General features: G+C 39.3%; 1 protein-coding gene across 1 annotated transcript; it reads right to left on the bottom strand.

The window, feature by feature from the left end:
- Positions 1-2,839: 2,839 nt before the first annotated feature.
- On the bottom strand, positions 2,840-13,045 carry adss1 (adenylosuccinate synthase 1). The gene is made up of 13 exons (XM_017703259.2): positions 12,816-13,045; positions 11,643-11,745; positions 10,068-10,130; positions 9,662-9,712; positions 9,511-9,577; positions 9,301-9,408; positions 9,121-9,202; positions 8,903-9,029; positions 8,663-8,817; positions 6,800-6,924; positions 6,528-6,625; positions 4,978-5,127; positions 2,840-4,356 (listed from the first exon to the last, which is right to left on the bottom strand). Exons 1-13 carry the CDS (start codon positions 13,002-13,004, stop codon positions 4,304-4,306), a joined length of 1,371 nt encoding a protein of 456 aa, XP_017558748.1. The 5' UTR covers positions 13,005-13,045; the 3' UTR covers positions 2,840-4,303.

The following is a 13,045-nucleotide window of genomic DNA, read 5'->3' as shown; positions in this document are numbered from 1 at the left end:
CTTTGTTTACCCATTTCTTTTCAGCTGAAAATGCATGCTGATGTGTATAGACTTATGTATACTAAATCAGTTCACAATTACATTGATTTTATTTTATTTAACTCTCTGTCTCTCACTTTCTGTGCCTCTTGCTATTTTTTCTCTTTTGCTCTTTCGTCTTTATTCTTGCAGCTTAAAGAAAAGGCATAAAAGATACTTAATAAAAATTTGTCTTTACCAAATCCCAGTTAACTGGAAAGAATATGCCCATGCAGTTAACCAGGCATAGCACTGGTGTGGTGTATGTTATGAGTGGGTAACACAACAGAACTTTGAACTAGCATCACATTTGAATAAGTTCATTTTACAAGCATAATCTGTTAATCACCCTCATAACTTCTCAGACTTTATCATAGCTTTGTTGTATGTTCACTTATAGTAAATATGGTGCATACCTGAACATCGTAGCATTAGCACAGCATGTCGTGACAGAAAGCTTGAGGCAAGTGCAGATAGCAACGGTTGCTAAGCAGTGATTGGAGGGCTGAGAAAAGAAGGTGGAGCCTGGCTTGGAGCGTAATGATTTGGCTGGCCGGTGTTACAGTAAATTCAGTTCCCCCTCATTGCGCATGTCAAAATCATGACATCTTCAGTTGCCACTGCTCTGCGGCGCTTAGATCGGCTTAATTCGTTTGTGTTTGTACGGCTATTCGGTCCGATTCCTCGCAGTAAGCGGATTATCACGTTGTTTGTAAAATGGCTTGTAGTTAAACACGTTTTAAAGTTTAAAATGTGATGCTTTGGCTCCGTTTTCAACTACTCCGAGTAACTTAAGTTAGATTTATCTTTCTGATTTTTATTTCTGATTTAATTACCATGCATGCAGACACATTCTGTTGTTCAGATTTCAGTGATTTTTAAGGTGTATTTATGTGCCGTGTCCTCATCAGTCTGGCTAAACTGTGTGAATAGATTTGAAACATTTGCACAGCGCAGTCATTAGTCTGTTATTACTGTTAGACTGCGCATCTCAGAGCACAGAGGAAGTTAGTTTCCCTGTAGTCTCTGAATGAAGTCTTACTGTTATGGTACTAATGTAACTTGTCTTTACAGTAACTTTGTTGCTAAAAAGGTCTATATCTGTTTTGTCATTTTACAGTTTTAGTTTTGTTTAATCTACACCACTTTCACACTGAGAATACAGATGGAACAGCATTCTCAGTCTCATCATTCTACTGGTCGATTACAGCTGTTAAAGATTTGATGCACTATTAATTTTTTTTTAATTATTTTACTCCACCTGCTTCTTCTATCAACATTGTTTTATACACAGAGTAACTGGTAGAGCAGATTTAACCAGTGCCAAAAAAAAGTAAGTAAACAGATATAGATGATCTCCATCAATGCTGTACTTTAAATCCACTCCAGCTGTATCTGTCCAAGGGGAAACCACTTTTCTCAGACTCTAGTTAAAGATGTTCCCCCTGTTTTCTCAGCGTAAAGGTGATGTAATATGAATAAGTTACTGTAAAGACAAGTTACATTAGTACCATAACAGTAAGACTTCATTCAGAGACTACAGGGAAACTAACCTCCTCGGTGCGCTGAGATGCGCAGTCTAACAGTAATAACAGGCTAATGACTGCGCTGTGCAGTGCAGTTAATTTATTTCAGCAACAAATGTTTCAAATCTATTCACACAGCTTAGCCAGACTGATGAGGATACGGGACATACATGCCGTTTACACAGCAGGTAAAAGTGGCCCGAATCTGATTTTCTCACCAAATCCGATTTTTTTGTTTGCCTGTTCACACCTTCTTTTAAAAGTGATCCGTATGCGACATCAGTCTGAACAGATCAGCTCCAGCTAAAGAGTAACGCTTCACAGTCATGACGGCCAGTGAAGGCCTGTCTCCTGAAGCTTTCAGCGTTGTCTTCGCCACTGATTAAGTTCTGGTGTCTGACAGCAGGGCTCATCACCCAGAATGGGCTCCAGCTCACCATGACAAGGACACCTCATTATGAGTCTCAGCAGCGCGAAATAATGATTGTACTGACGTAAAATGCGCTTGAACTCCGATCTGAGCAGCACCTCTGCAGATCGTATACGGATCGGATTTCAGTACCACATAGGAAAGCTCTCAATTCGAAATTGAAAATGTCCGATTCAATGCGGTTTTTTTGGGGCCACTTTTACCTGTTGTGTAAACGTAGTCAAATACACCTTAAAATCACTGAAGTCTGAACAACAGAATGTGTCTGCATGGACGGTAATTAAATCAGAAATAAATCTTGTTATTCGGAGGAGTTAAAAACGGAGCCAAAGCTAGCATTAGCAATGAAGCCCCTGCAGTGTTTGAGCATTAAACATCTGCTAACATCACATTTTACACTATAAAACGTGTTTAACTACAAGCCATTTTACAAACAACGTGATAATCCGTTAACCGCGAGGAATCGGACCGAATAGCGGTACAAACACAACCGAGTGAAGCCGATCTTAAGCGCCGTAGAGCAGCGGCAACTGAAGACGTCATGATCTCGACATGCGCAGTGAGGGGGCCGAATTTACCGTAACACCCGTCGCTAAATTCAGCTTTATCCGTTACTAAATCGAAACGAGTAGCACTTCACAAACTACTGAGCGTGGACTTTACTAAATATATACACCTCACCTTAAGCAGGTGCAGGTTTAGGTGAAACGACCAAAAGCCACACAAAAACTAAGCTCAGAGACTCAGAAGCTGCCCAAACCGCTAAACCGAGGCTGCTGTTGTGTCGGTTAGCCAGACACCGTCGTTTGAAAAGGTGTGTATTTGGTTGTCTTAGGGAAATATTACAAAATGAAAACACACGGTCTGTAGATAATTAGTTTATTCAGTTTAACTTGTACACATTGCTCTCTCCTGTGCTGGTTACTTCACTTAAAGTCACAGCAGGCTGCCGTCACGTTTCCATGGCGGGGCTTTCTGATGTCACCGTCACGTTAAAGCGACATGTGCATTAGTTAAGCTAGTCGTTACGACCTAAGACATGACTTACAGATCTGTGGTGCAAATGGAGTGCATTTTTCTCTATTTGCACTACCTGGTGTCGCCTATGTACGCCATTGTTACTGGACACTGGACTTTTTCATTTTTGTAACGTTTTAAACTGCATGGCACAAATTTCTTGCTGCTTTGAAAAGCTGCATAGGGTAATTATCAAACGATTCCTTAACCGTGAGCAAGTATCACCCCTGACACCTGACCTGGATTTATTAGACTGCAATCACCGATGTTAAACCAGGGGAAACCTTTGTAAGACTCTTCCATTTCTTCCTGTGCTTTGCTCCAAACAAGATTCCCTGCGAGTGGCACTATTTTGGGTCACCTTGTTGCTGTTGATCAGACGGCAGAGACTTAAGTTGCGTCTGGTGTTTTACTGCCATCCTTAGGGCCAGTGGCAGACCAGCTCAGATAATCTTGGCAAAGGACAGCGGAACAGAATGTTCTGTCAGTATCTATTTCTGAGGCAGCGTCACTGATGTCCTGTCTAACCTAAAATCTGATATGAAACAAAACTGAAAAAACTTTTATTCAAGAGCAACAATGTCAGGAAAATGAATGAAGAAAAACTAGAACAGGCAGCATACATGATCTCGTATTATGTTCTCTTAACTAAGCCATTTCATGCAGTAGCACTCAAAGGGGAGTAAATGTGATTCACAAAAGTCAGAGCTGACATGATACAACACAACAAATCGTCAGTAGTTTAACTTTATATGAAATGCAAATGAAAACCAGTATGATGTCACATGATCACCACTGCAAAATTTCATGAAACAGGGTCAACAGTATCTCTAGCTCAAAGATTTTCAGAAGAGGTGGACAATACTGCAGTTTTTAATAGTTTGATATTCCGCACCAAGCCTCTTACACACACACACACACACACACACAGTTACACAGACACACATACCCGCAAGTATTTAATGTGTAAACGGCCTTCACTTTGATCCAAGAAGAAAAAAATTGCACAATATTTGAATAAAATAATGCCTGGACACAACCCCCTATTAGAGGTCAGATAGCTTAACCCTTATCAAGAGAAAGGTGTATTATCAAGTGAAAGCTTACTTGTCAAACATGTCAACTCAGTCAATTAATGTCAACTACTTAGACAAAATCTCACTGTTCTGATGCTCAACCGTAAGTCTCATGTCTACACAGAGCATTTGTGAATGCCAGTCCTGTGGCTGTGACATTAGTGAGATGGCCAGCAATTTTCCTGAGAGGTGATGCACGTTGATAGATGTTCTTGATGTCAGTGGAGGCAGACACTCTAGAACATCTGTATCATGCATTCTCTAGACTTGCCAACGCCCACCCACTTAACTGCAAAGAAATAGAAACAAGAGTTACAACTACACCAAACTGCAAAAAAAAGTGCTTAAAAAGAGAAAAGAAGGTTTGAAATTGTTTTTAGGGATGCACCAAAATTAACCACTTAAAAACTTTAAGCAAAAATGTCCGAACGTTACACTTTCAGGTTTTAGGGAAGTTTTAGGGAAGGTCTCGGAGATTTTGACTGAAATGTAGCTTTTTACATTAAATACACGTAAAACAAAATGTTTTTCTTTACCTTGTTGTATTACTTTGTAGCATAAATTAAAATGAATTACAATGAATTAATACAGTTCACACAATGGACAATACATAAATGAATAGTGATGCACCAAAATGACAAATCTTGATCAAAAAGCGAAAAACTGAAACTGAAAAATAATCAATATCATTCCCATGTTTTTTTAAAGTCTTAGATTTTGACATTTTGTTATTAGGTCTTTTTTTTTTTCATTTTTGGTTGAAAAGTTTTAGTGGCCAAAATGTTGCTGCTCCTCTTAAGTGTGTCCTGAATGTCAGTTGGAGCTAAGAATGTTCTTTCCACCAGTTTTCATTTGCATCACTATATGTTGTCTTACATAGTTACTGCTATGCCATTTGTGTTTGACTTACTAGGAACACCAATGTGGTTCTCCACAAAGCGGATGTAATTCTGGGCTTTGGGAGGGAGGTCATTCCATTTCCTGGCTGCTGAGGTGTCAGTTTTCCAGCCAGGGAAAGTCTCATACTCTACTTCGACTTTCTGTAGGACCTCCATGTTAGCTGAGTGAGCAGAAAACAAGAATCACAGACAAAAACAGTGAGTAGACTGACTTTTTGTTTATGTTTACATCTAATCTAATACTACTGTGCATCAATTATCAACATTATAGCGCAAGCCTTTGGCACACCTTAGTCTTTCTTGTCACTAAACTAGTTCCTTTGAGGGAAAACTTTGGGTCAGGACATGAAATGGTTTAGCAGAGGTACAGGCAACCATGAAAGGGTTAAAAGCTAAGGGGCAGTCCAGCAGACGTTTTTGATGGAACTAGGAGTGCATGAGTTTTGACTGCACTGGATATGAGATTACTGTATAGCATCAATATTGATGGCTTTTGTAGAGAACTCTGGCTATGTATACTACCGCTCAAAAGTTGTAATCATTATTCAATGATTCAATTCAATTTTAATATGATGATGATATTCTATGGGTTTAAAAAAATAGTAAGAAACTGTTAAATTGAAGAGATTTTCTGTTTTTGAATGGAGCTGTAGATGATTCCATAATAATCGATAAAGCTGGTAAACATCTAGAATGAACTTTTTAATTTAATTTTGAATTTAATTAAAATTTAATGAACATCCAGAGTGCCTCATATTCATAGTGGTGACATCTCACAGATCAAATAGCCATTCACAGTATTTTTGTGACAAGAAACTACTATAGATTACTGCTTACAGTTTATAATTTAAGACCATTAAGACCATACTCATTTAGGCATTGGCATCTATTTTATAAAATTCCAATCTGCATCTTAAAGTTTAACTTTTAAACTTTGATTAACATTTATTAATATGACATATGTTTCCAAACATTAGAGGCTTTATAGTAATGAAAGAGAGCAAATATGTTATGTTGTGTGCATCTATTTGAAGAAAGATGAAACAGGGACATGCAGGTCAAGTTTGGGGGAAAGATCAAGCTGGAAGTTCATGAGTTTGCATTGTTTTGAAGAGAATCAACGTGACAGACTCAGAAATATGTTCAGTCAGTAACCATACTTAATGGATACTGACCAACAGGGAGCCACTATAGCATGAAATATCTGTAATCTGTGATTTTCTCCAAACCAACACTTCTGTGAACTGTAGTATTTAGTGAAATTTGGAGAGAATTACAGTTAGGTTCATCCAACATCCATCAAAGGTAGTCTGCCATCCCAGAGCCACATCCTTCACCCATCAAGTTTGGTAAGGATTGGATAAAGCATTGAGGATAAGTTTTTTTGGTCAGAGAGCAGAGTAGAGTTTTTCAGCATGAAGCAAAATAATAAAACTGTCAAACTAAACTTTAAATAAAAAAGTGAAGTTGGTCCCTTGCTAGACTGTTAAATGGATCTGTATGTCTCTAGTACCACCTCATATACATCACATATAGTGATGCTGATTCTGTTAGATTTTACCTGGGAAATGGGGAATTCTTTTGCCATTCAGTTTGTAGGCAACACCCACTTTAATCTCATCAAGTACATCAAGGATGTCCAGCTTAGTTAAAGCAATACTGTAAAAAGACAAAAACACTCATAACTAATTTGCAAATGTTCACTGGTTTAAATAACTTACTGTAAGCAATAGTTTAAAGTATTTGCATTATGGTAGTACTAGAAATATACACGTTCAGCATTTAAACTGACCCTTTTCTAAACAGCTGACACTTCAGTTCTAAACAACTCACGCTGTGAATCCATTGATCATGTGCGCATATCTGAGGATGACCAAGTCTAGCCAACCACAGCGTCTCTTCCTCCCAGTGGTAACACCCACTTCATGACCTCGTGTCTGTAACAGCTCCCCTATAGCCTAAACAGAGGAAAACGTCTTAAGACAAAGGTCACCAAAAGACATTACATAGCTTGGTATTTGAAGTGGCCATAAGAACAAGGATCACTGTATTTTCTATGTATAAATATGAAACATTAGCATCAGAATCCACAGCTTAAATAAATGAGAATCTAGTACAAGTGTAAAAATGATTTTCCGATCCAACACCTGGGCCAGTGTTTGTAAAGCTTCTTTGAGTAAGAGTGCTGATTAAGAGAGAAGTCTGGTCTTAAATCAGCACTTTAAGAAGCTTTATGAATACACGTTCAGGCCTCATGCCATTCTGTTCAGTTGTGTAAGAGACAAAAACTGACCCAGATTAATTCTTAAGTTTGATAAATATGAACTCCGATCACACACAGCATCATGTGTAAAACCAAGGTTAAGACAATTACTGCTAGCACTTGTATGTTTAATTAAAGGACTTTAGTATTTTAGAGCTTAGTATTTAAGAGTGTTTTAGAAAAATCCCTTCAGAGAGGAAAAAATAATCATATACAGCTAGGCCTCCTGTTTTAGGAATGCATGCAAGGCTGTCCCTGGTGAAAAGGGCCGCTTTCACGTTCCGAAATCTAACCTCTGGCCGAGACTCTAAGTCTAAATATATCTTCTGTTCATGTGATGGCTATTAGAGCTTTCTATGGGACAGCAGCTGCTGCAGGAGCATAATCCCTTCTCTTAGTGATGTGTGAAAGTCACAAGTATGCATACAAGCACACTGTATATATACAGTATGTATACAACAAGTGCACCCAACATCATATCTAAATATACATACACTACAGTTCAAAAGTTTGGAATCACTTGTCATATTAAGAAACTAATACTGCTTTTACAGTGTAGATTGAAATACTGTAGCTAGAAACCAGAAGGCATTTTAAGGTGTTTTGTTCAATAGTTAATGTTTTGGGGAAATAAACAATGACAACAATAGTAATACAAATAAAAAACATTGTTTGACTATTAATATACTGTAATTATTTGTTTAGAGTAATTTCTTGTTACATGCCTTGAGATTTGATTTTTAAAATATGGAGCATTATGGATGTTAATGTTATTTTAACATCAAGCTCAATGTTGTACAGCTTTCTTAGTTATTTTGGAATCATCTACATCTCTGTTCATCATTCTGGACACATCCAACATTTCTTCATGTTTTACAACATCATACAAATTCTCTTAAACCTGTAAATCATTGGTAACACTACTGTATGACAGCAATTCATAATGCTACATAAACCTACATGCTTTTCAAGACAACTCACATATGGCTATATAAACATTTAAAGGGTTTTTCTAAGACGTGTCAGTTGTTTTAACATTTTCTGGGGTGAAAATGACCAAAGTACTCTTTGTCAGGTGATGCTTGTTAGAATAAGCCTATATGTTAATGTAGGTTTATGTCAGCTAACATGAAAGGTTTATGTAGGTGTCATGTAGCGCTACGAATGCTGTCCTTTAGAAAAGTGTTACTGAATCACATTTATTTTTACACATTTATCTTCAACTTCTTAATGCTGATACCAAAACTTTTGTACAGTAGTGTGTGTGTGTGTATATATATATATACACACACACACACACACACACACACACATATATATATATTCTCAAAGTGACAAAGTGACAAGCCAGAGTGGAAACTAGCAAGTCCATTCAGTGTTAGCCATGGAATGATTTTATGCCAAACTGTAGTGATGTAAACACAATATCTTACATTGAGCTGTTCTGTTGGGAAGGCCCCAATGCCCACTCTAGTCGTGTAGGCTTTCGACACTCCATACACATCTCCAATGTTTGTGGGGGGGATGCCAAGCCCAGTACACACTCCACCAACGGTGCAGTTGGATGATGTCACAAATGGATAAGTTCCTAGACAGAAGACATACATATGCTCTCTAAGCATGACGTTATGATGAAACAGATACTGCACTACAGGTCTCGATGATGCCCATACCAAAGTCAATGTCTAGGAGGGCAGCATTTGCACCCTCTACAAGGATCTTCTTCGGGGGTCCATTAATTGCATCATACATGAAATATACACCGTCCCTCACCATGGGTCTTATTCTGTCTGCATAGTCCTGCAAAATGTATGAGGGAGTTTAGGTCAGAGAGATAAAGACTATTACTGTACTAGCTACATAAATGCAGAGTTGTCCTAATCCGACTGACCTTCAGTTTTTTCAGCTCACCGTCAATATCGATTTTAAGAGCTGGGTACATGGACTGGAACTGCTGTGCAAGGTTTTTGAACCTGAAAAGGGAAGAGGAGAAACAGGTTGAAATCAGGTTCACTGTCCTCATCTTAAGCATGACCTTGTAAATGCTACTGCAAATATTTTGTATCCGTACCTGGCAGAAAACTCTTTGAAATCTGCCAGCAGGTCACAGATGCGAAGTCCAGTGCGAGAGGCCTTGCAGGAGTAAGCAGGTCCAATGCCTTTCTTGGTTGTTCCTATGCTGTTATTAAGAAATAAACCATTAAGGAAACACCAGTAGGCACCACAATTCCTAGCATGTTCTTGAAGCAGTTCAGCTATCTTTTTCGTCCTCTTTACTTACTTTTTGCCTTCCTGTGCTTGTCTCTGGACTTCTTGCATTCCATCCACAGCCTGATGGAAGTCAAACACTAACAGAGAACACTGAGCTTATTCTACTTCATCATTTCATCACCACGATATCCAATATCATTGACTATATATAAAAATCATACCTATGTGAGCTCTATCAGAAATGATGAGTCTTTTCTCCCATCCTTTCAAGCCTAACCATGAAATAAAGGATAATCAATATTTGTAGTCTTTGGCTTTCAACACAGAACCTCAAACTAAAAATTTAAGGTAAGGAAAACTACTACTAGTTCTATACATTTATCTCCTGATAGCTTTTAATTTCTGTCTTTAGAGACTTAAAGAAAAAAATCTGCAGTGTAAACTGACACAAATGGGCACCATCTGGTTCTACTTGCAGAATGCAGGCAGAGGTCCAGTCAAACACACCTGCCTCACAGATGCCTCTGAGAACAGGGCTGATTAGACTTCTCAGATGCTTGTGCTAGGCAGGAGGACAAATGCCCTTTTGCTTCAGCAGAAATCACCACAACACGGCCTATGCTTTACCTTTTTTCTCATTTTTGTCAATCTCTTCAAACAGGCCAGGAAGGTGAATGACTACGCCATTACCTGTGAATGGAATTAGAAAGAGGAATAAGTATTTGATCTTTTAGTTCTTTAAATGTTCTTTAGTTTTGTCTGTTTGTGGAGAGGCATGAATTGTTTTCACAGCAAGTCCTCACCTCTCCCCTTTCATCCATCACTGCTCACTAGCAGCTCAACACAGAGACACAATGTTTCATAGTTAATCTGACATATTTTGTTATTCATGCTATTCTCTGCCCCACTGCACCTGATCCAGCCTGGGCAGTGGACAGTAAACCTGTCATCAGGAGCAGAATCAAGAAACACTGAAATATATTATCAATACACAAAGTCAAAAACAAATACAATTTTTTCTCTGATTTTCCACTTCAACTCCCTGGAAATGTGTGCACAATTTTTACTGCAAGACAAAAAGTCCATTGAAAGAATGTTAACTTGAATTAACTTACAACACTGTAATTATTGGCAATATTTCACAATATTTAGTAAAGTACGGTATTCATCATTTTATTGTGAAGTCAATTCATGTTAAGGTCACACGACATTATGGGATATGACAGTTAAAACGGCGTAAACATATTAATAAAAATAAATGTTTTATTCTGGTGATTCATGTTTTGGTGTAAAAGCTTACACTGTTACACTTGTACAGGGTTGAAAGTTAAAATGTCAGTTTAACTTGCAGTTTGATTATAGGACGTTATAGGACATTCTGAGACATTCCGTGAATACACAATGCAAAACACTAGCTAAAGGTGTTCATATGTACATTGTGTTTTTATTAACATTTACAAATCTGGTAAAATTAAAAGTCATTTTTAAAATATGTAACCATCCATCCATCCATTTTCTAAGCCGCTTCTCCGACAGGTCACCAGTCCATCGCAGGGCAGACAGACAGACACAGACAGTCACACCTAGGGGCAATTTAGCATGTCCAATTGGCCTGACTGAATGTCTTTGGACTGTGGGAGGAAACCGACACAGACACAGGGAGAACATGCAAACTCCACACAGAGAGAACCCTGGCCGCCCGGCCAGGGAATCGAACCCAGGCCCTCCTCGCTGTGAGGCGACAGCGCTACCCACCACGCCACCGTGCCACCCCTAATTTTTAAAATATGTAACCTTACATATAAATTAATGGCTACTGAGTGGCAATTGTACTGCATTTTTTTATTACAGCTTATCACTGTAAGTGAACAGCAGAATACAGATATGTCACAGTAATCTTGTGGTGCAAGTGAATGTGAAGTCATGGTACAAAAGTTGCTATTTTATGTTGTTTACTGTTAATATGATACTGCAAATTACTATGTAATTTTAGTGCAGTTTTACAGTTTTTTTTTACAGTGTAGGATTTTGGTTAATACACAACATCAATTTCTATACCATGTACAGTGTATTGAACTGCATGTGGGCACCCGATACAATGCATATTTTATAAATTGTCACGGTCCATACTTGAAAATCAACTAAATCTATAGAAACAGCGAAATCTCCATGTGAATAACTCAGTTAGATTTCTGCACTCACCAATGAGCGAGATGCATTTGGTATTGATGATGCCACTAGGAAGGAGATGGAAGTCATACTCTGTCCCTTCCACCACCACTGTGTGGCCTGCATTGTTTCCCCCCTGCAAAGTGACACACGTGGACATGTTAATTCAGATGCTTCATAAATGTCACCAATAATCCTTCTGCAAAATTAGCTCTAAACATTGGGCTGGTCTGCAGCTTTGCCTGTGTCAGGGGGAACACAGTGTAGGGAGGAATCAGACGCTCCAAACCCATGGATTCAGTATCAGTGCACTCTGTATTTGTGATCGTATTTTCTTCTGTGATAAACATGGAAATGTGACTGTGCTTGTGACTCCCCATCCCACCCCACCTCCTTTGCAGACAAACAGGCGGTTTGCCCTTTCCTCCAGCCTGAGGCATGCCCAACGGGAAAGGGTCACCGCCAAAGCACTCGGAGCAGACCAACCAGTGCTTAGTGTCTTAAGCAGCGGCACCTATTTTGAACAGGCTTTGGCCAGGGAGCTCACTTGCTTTCTGAGCTAAGTAGGTGACTTGGCCTTCTCATATGTCAAGCGGCCCTGAGAATGTGACCCAGCCTCAGCTGGGAGGGGTGGGACCGAATCCTGTGACTGACATTCAATGAGGCTATGGACATCCCCTTTGGAGTGTGCATGCCAAGTTCAAAATTGAATCTTCTGCTGAACATAGTGAAAGTGTAAAAGAGGCAGCACAAAGTTCAGAGGACACACTTCAGACGGAAAACTAGCCCTAGCCATCCTTTTTAAAACGGGACAAAGGCAAAAGAAATTGATCTGTGACAAACATGAAGGAAAATGCAGGAGGAAATATGCTCTGACAGAACTTAGTGATGTACCATATACTACAAATCATTACTGCCTACTATAGCTCTCCATGTTTCAAATATCGATAATAACAATGCATGCACGGATCAAACTGCAATAAAAGTGTTAACATGTCTATACAGGATGCGTACACATTCATTTCAGCAAAACTGCGTCAGTCTCAAATTCAGGGTAATCCAGCATCACGTCTTTACTAAGACCTTCAGAATTCAGTCAGCGTCTCCTCAGAGGACACTAGGGCGCAAGTTTGATATATACATCGTCAAAACGCCAAAAAAGCAAAGCGCTAAACTTTACAGCCCTCAGCTGAACAACAGCATTACCTGGCATCTGCAGACGATGTCAGACTCCGTAGCCAGTAAATCGACCACTTTCCCTTTGCCTTCGTCTCCCCACTGAGCGCCGAGAACCACAGTCACCCTGTTCATGGACTCCGCTCTCGGTCGCTTCACTCCACCTGCGGGGAGGTTCGTGTAACTCCTGTGGTCGTTCCCTGACCAGCCCGAAGACATGTTGACCGGTCTGCAGTCGAAGCTCAGAGTGAAGCCGTCCT

The sequence above is a fragment of the Pygocentrus nattereri genome, chromosome 10 (assembly GCF_015220715.1).
Source record: "Pygocentrus nattereri isolate fPygNat1 chromosome 10, fPygNat1.pri, whole genome shotgun sequence".
In the NCBI taxonomy this organism is placed as follows: Eukaryota; Metazoa; Chordata; class Actinopteri; order Characiformes; family Serrasalmidae; genus Pygocentrus; species Pygocentrus nattereri.
This window is presented reverse-complemented; position numbering and strand designations above follow the sequence as displayed.